This window comes from Microtus ochrogaster, chromosome 2 (assembly GCF_000317375.1).
Source record: "Microtus ochrogaster isolate Prairie Vole_2 chromosome 2, MicOch1.0, whole genome shotgun sequence".
Taxonomy (NCBI): Eukaryota; Metazoa; Chordata; class Mammalia; order Rodentia; family Cricetidae; genus Microtus; species Microtus ochrogaster.
The window spans coordinates 90,640,626-90,647,195 of record NC_022010.1 but is presented as its reverse complement, the minus strand read 5'-3'; the positions used below and the strand labels follow the sequence as shown (position 1 = coordinate 90,647,195).

Sequence of the window (6,570 nt, the reverse complement as noted above, 5' to 3'; positions counted from 1 at the left end):
AAAAAAAATAAGCATTTCATAGAGCAATTATAGCTGTTGATGTAGAACAAATTTTTAATAAAAAGCAATGGTATAAGTAAAAAAAATCACATTCTAATCAATTGAATATCTCTCCATATTTACCCTCCAACTCCACTGTCCTTCCAGTGTTCGGAGTACAGAAGGAGGATTACCAAGCAAGCAGATACACCAACCAAAAGCAAGAGACACATTGTTGGTGTACTTTAACGTAACTCTGTTGTTTCAATAATAGCCAGCTCATCTTGACTTGAATTATTTTATACCAGATCTTTCTATCATCACAATTCACTTCAGGCTCATTGCATTCATTTCCACTGCCCGTACAGACACACAATTCTCTAATAACACCGATACTCGTAACAGAGCCATCAAATTCTCATAAGTGATCCTCAGAAAATTCACATTTTTTCACCACCATCCAGAACATGCACTCTTCCCACTGAAAATGTAAAACTTCCTGTGAAGATGAATTGCAAAAAATTAATAAGCTTAATTATCTTCATCAAAATGAGAAACACTGATCAAAAAATTTTGTCACCTAATCTACAAATTATTTACTACAATATTAATTGTGTTTTCAGTCAATCCAAATGTCTTTGTTGATTTACCGAGTGGGACTTATTTCCCCAACTTAGTTCTTTCTTAGTGGTACTTTAGTTCTCCATCTCAAGGACAATATACATTATTTCCAATTTGATCTATATGGGAAGTAGACAAAGACAAGATCTTCTGAGTAAACTGGGATCATGGGGACCGTGGGAGAGCATTGAAGGGTAGCAGAGAAAAATGTATATCTCAATAAAAACAAATATCAAACAATACAAGAAAGTAATGTGAAAAGCAGAAAAATATCCTTACTACACATAGTATTCAGAATCCATACTCTCTAGTTACTAAATCCAGCTCCACACCTGATTTACCTCAATGTTTTAGTCTTATCTAATTCAAGATCACTGTAGAAATAGACTAGAAGAGTCTAAATATGACTTGGGTTTTAGCAGAAATATATATGACAAATGTCACTCTCAATCTCAGGCTAAATTATTTCATATCAACACAGGTAACCGTAGGTGAGGCTGTGTTTCTGTGATCAGATCATGGGGCAGGTTATTCTACTGTGTGGTTGTGTGTTTGATTTTCCAGTCTCAGCCATCTGCTCTACTGTTCCTCTACACATAAAACACTCTCGACCTCCCCTAAATGAAGTCAAGTTCACTTTCCCTTTCACAAATCTCTAGTCACATTGAGTAGGTCTCTAGGTGGTGTGGGAGGTTGTTCTGTTTATGTGTTGCTTTTATTGGTTAACGAATAAAGAAATTGGCTTGACTTGATAGGAAAGAACTAGAATGTAGGGGAAACTGAAAGAAGAAAGGCGGAGTCAGAGAGAAGCCATGTAGCCCCATTGGAGACAGGCGCCAGAACATTATCCAGTAAGCCACAGCCTCATGGCAATACACAGATTAATGGAGATTTAATTTAAGACATGAGTTAGCCAACAATCACTTCCTATTGGCCAAACAGCATTGCAAACAATTTGGTTTCTGTTGATTATTACAGGGTTGAACGGCTGGGAACAAACAAGCAGCCTCCTACTACATCTAGGTGGGATCTTTCTTTTCTCTGATACTAACTGTTGTTGTTTCTTTTTTATTACCATATTAGTTATGTGGCTTTGAGCAATGCCCGAAAGAAATACCAAAGAAAATCATTTGTTGAGGCTCATAATTTTAATCCATCCATTTTAGTAAGGAAGACAGGACAGTTGGCTCTGTCCATGTCACTTGGAATATGAAATGACAGGTTTCCATTTCTTATTTTCTTTCTGTAGTTTTCCTTTTTATTTTGAACTTATAATTACAACATTTTTTTTCCTTCCCTTTCCTCCTTCTAAAACCTTCTATACACCACTTCTCATACTCTTTCAAATTCACTGGATCTTCTTTCATTAATTTTTATTTCATGCATATGTATGTGTATGTGCAAATAAATTTCTAAATATAAATTATTGAGTCCATATGTTACTTATATGTATGCTTTAAAAGCTAACTGTTGACCACTGGACAGCAAATTGGTAAGCTCCTTCCTGACAAGGACCACCTTTCCCCACTCTCAGCTTTTCTCAGTTGCCCATAGGTTGTTTTTGTTTGTGTGTGTTTCCTTTTTCTTACAATCTACAGAGAACATAATGATAGATTGTTCCCACTATTTAATAAATGGCCAAAATAATAAAAATAAAACATAGGGACCTATATGTTCTTTTATCACAATCAATAGAGTTTAAATTATTAAAATTCTCATTCTTCTTTTATGTGTATTTTATACAGTTAAAACATAAAGATAAATGAAATTATTAACCCAAATTATTAACAGTTATTGTCTCAGTTCAGGTGAGAGAATAGAAAAAAGAAAAGGAGAAGAAATCAACACTATTCAGTTTGTTCGATGAGTAAAGTATGTATTATGTTTTGTGTGTGTGTGTATATATACATTATGTGTACATATACATATATATATATATATGAATATATATCTGTAACATGTACGGCCTGCATTGTTGGGGTTTCTGTCCTGTCCAATTCCCATAGTCATTAGGTCCCATCACACAGAGGTCTACATAGGTTATAGACTGATTGGCCCGTTAGCTCAGGCTTCATATTAGCTCTTATAACTTACATTAACCAATTATCCTTATCTATATTAGCCACATGGCTTGGTACCTTTTTCAGTGGGGCAGGTCACATCCTGCTTCTTCAGTGTCTGGACAGGACTGCAGAAAGAGCTTCCTTCTTCCCAAAATACTTCTGTTCTCATTGCCCTGCCTCTACTTCCTGTCTGGTTGTCCTGCCTATACTTCTTGCCTGGCTACTGACTAATCAGTATGGTTGCTAAATGCTTGTAGCCATGCAGTCCATTACTGCACCTTACTGTATGCCAGGGTCCATATTTTACTACACTCATTTCTTCATTTCTTCCTATATGAATTATCTTATCTCACAGCATTAATGAATAAGTATGCATGTATATAATAAGGCATTTTGAAAAAGAGGGGGAAAGAAACAAAACATGAGGGATGTAGAGCCTATACCAGTCATCTTTGGTATTCAGATAAGATTTCCAGTGTTTAGATTGGGACATCGACCTAGCCACAAAACCTTTGACCAACAGTTAATTCATCCTGCCTACAAGATGTGCTGGAGTAACAGTGGAGTGGAACTTGTGGAAGTAGCCAACCAATGACTCTTCCAAATTGAGGTACAAGCCATAGACATAGCCCATGCCTAACTCTGCTTGGATGACTAGGAACCAGTTTCTGGATAGCCCAGAGACATGGATAGAAACAAATAGGACTGGCCAAAAAAAAAAAAAAAAGTCAAGAAATATTTTCTAATAACACTCTGCTATACTCATAGATTGGTGCCTAGCATAGTCATCATAAGAGAGTCTTCATCCAGCAAATGATAGCTGCAGATGTAGAATACTACATCCAAACATTAGGTGGAATTCAGGGGTTCTAACAGAAGTGAGTAAAAGATATTAGGATCTAGAGAGTTTGAAGGTGGCCAGAGAACATGACCCAGCCCAAAGAATCAACTAAGCAGAGCTCATAAGGGCTCACAGAGACTGAAGAGACAATCAGCGACCATATAAGGGTCTGAGTTAGGGGTTAGCTAGTCTTTGTAGGGTGTCTCTATATGCAAATAGGCTTAGGTTGTAAACATTCAGAAGGCAGAAGCCACAGCTGATAGTATTTGCACGCAACACGCACTCACATTGAGACTCCGGAGGAAACATTTTCCATTTGTCTTGAACATGGCCCAATAGAGTAATATCTTTGCCAATTTCCCATGAGTCAATTAGTCTTGGAGCCTTCAACAGATGGCGCTCACATCAAATACGCGTTTATTCAGGATTTCACTCTCTCAAGCCTTCTTGGTTCGCTACTGTAGCCAGTTCCAGATCACAATATGGAGACTTATTAATTATTTACAAAAGCCAATCAGATAGTTTAGGCTTCTTTCTTATTAGCTCTTACAACTTAAATTGACCCATATCTTTTAATCTACATGCTTTTATGTGACTTAGTGATGGAGAAATCTACAGAGACAGCTGAACCAAGCTCCTAGAAATCATGAACTCTAGATTCATGTGTGGAGCCTCCAAGTGACTGAACTAGGCCTTCCATATGTCGGAGACAGTGGTGAAGCTTGGACTATCTGAGGGGCCCCTGGCAGTAGAACCAGCATCTATCCCTAGTACTTGAGCTAGTTGGTTGGGACCCATTTCCTATGGTGGGATACCATACTCAACCTTAATGCTGAGGGGAAGGCCTGGTTCTGTCCCGACTTAATTTGCCAGCCCTTACCTGTTAGGAAGAGTGGATGGGGGTGTAGTCTGGGGAGTTGACGAGTAAGGGTGGGAGGGAATACTGTGGTTGGAATGTAAAATGAAATTTAAAAATAAAGAAATAAAAATTAAAAAGGAAAAGAGAAGAAAATAATTCCCTAAGGCCAGGCACAGTTTGGGGGAAACAAGCAGATTTTACACAATATGGAGTAGGCATTGCCTGAAATCAACCTCCCCTCTGTGCTTTTTAGGGAATATATATATACCATTTTCTTTTATTTTATTTCTTTTCAAGGTGCTGTGTCCCAAGAACATATTTATCTGCTCTGAAACATCAATCATTTATTCAAATTAAATGTCTATATACAAATTCAACGGCCCTCATCTTAAACCCTATTGTCCCTTGATGATATCATCATCAACCCAGATTATTTTCATTTTGTTTTTAGTTGTCAAGAGTGAATTGCAAATAGTTATCATGTAAACTGCTATCCTTTTAATTTATAATGTGGAATAGCTGAACCTAGTTAACTAAAATATATTTTTAGATGGCCTTAAGAGTTATTTTTTTATAATGAACTCGGATTTCTAAACACTATTCAAACTATTGCTTTTTACTCTCTGTCTATTGAAACTGTCAAATTCTCAAATTTTCATAAGTTCTTGTCATCTCCTTGGTACATTACAGTAAAAAAATGATAACTTATGTTTTATCCGACTTTCTGCCATCATACCGAGCTCACAAAACATTCTGAGTAACTACTCTGTGCTGAAATGGCAGAGTGGTACCTCATACAGTGAACCTGGGTTTGTTGTTTTTGTTTGTATTTTGTTCTTGTTATATGATAAATTAAAAAAAAACACTTGGAACTTGTGACAAATGGTTATTTATTTTCCCCTGACATTTTTATTATTTTTTTCACTTATTTTACTTATCAACCACAGTTTCCCTTCCCTTCTCTCTTTCTGTTCCCTCTCCCAATCTCCCATTAACTCCCCCATTCCTCCTTCAGAAAGTGGCAGGCCTCCCATGGCATATCAAGTTGATGAAAGACCAAGCTTCTCCTGCATCAAGGTTGAGCAAGGGAATCCAGAACAGGGAATAGGTTCCAAAAAGCCAGCTCATGCACCAGGAACAGGTCCTGATCCCAGTGCCAGGGGTCCCACAAACAGACCAAACTACACAGCTGTCACCCATATGCAGAGGGCCTAGTTTGGTCTCATGCAGGTTTCCTGTTGGTCCAGAGACTGAGTTCCCACTAGCTCGGCCAGCTGTGTTTATTTCTTTTTTAGTCTTCTCGGGGCTCCCAGAACCTCTTTATTCCTCAGACTATACATAAATGAATTTAGCAAGGGAATTATTATTGTGTAAAATAAGGAATACATCTTTTCCTTATCTTCAGCTGGTCCAGACCCAGGACGTATATAAATGAGGAAGAGATTTCCATAGAACAAAGAGACAGATAGCAGATGGGCACTACAGGTGGAGAAGGCTTTGCTTTTGCCCTTCTCAGACTTCTTTCTCAGGATGGCAAAGAGCACACGGGTATAAGAGACTACAATGTTTGCAAATGTGAAGATTTGTATAAAGAGTGAGCAGATGAAAACCACCAGCATATTAAGTGTAGGATCAGTGCAAGAAATTGTGAGTAACTGAATAATTTCACAGTAGAAATAATGTATAACATTGGACCTGCAGAAAGTGAATCTGATTAACAGCCCCACATGAATTGTTGAATTCAGAACACCTATAAAATATGTAACAACTGTGAACTGAGTACAGAGCTTATTGGACATCACCACTGGATTAAACAGGGGGTTGCATATGGCAACATAGTGGTCATAGGCCATCACTAGCAGCAGGAAACATTCTGTGGTTGCACTGGAGCAGAAAAAGTAAAATTAGGCAAAGCACTTAATCAGGGATATCTCCTGATCTGTAGATAGAAATTTAACAAGCATCTTGGGGTTCACAGAGGATGAAGTCCATGCATCATCAAAAGCTAAACTGCTGAGGAATAAGTACATGGGAGTGGTATGAAGGTGAGAGTTTTTCCAGATGAGAGCAGTCAGTCCAAGGTTGCCCACCATGATGATGAGGTAGATGATGAGGAACACAGGGAAGAGTGGCTCCTGCAACTCTGGATGATCCATGAGTCCTGTGAGGACAAACTCAGTCACCAGAGTCTGGTTTCTTTCTGCCAT

General features: G+C 38.0%; 1 protein-coding gene across 1 annotated transcript; it reads right to left on the bottom strand.

Moving 5' to 3' along the window:
* Positions 1-5,643: 5,643 nt before the first annotated feature.
* On the bottom strand, positions 5,644-6,570 carry LOC101990760 (olfactory receptor 5AC1-like). The gene is given in 1 exon segment (XM_013352940.1): positions 5,644-6,570. A coding segment is annotated over 1 exon segment (927 nt).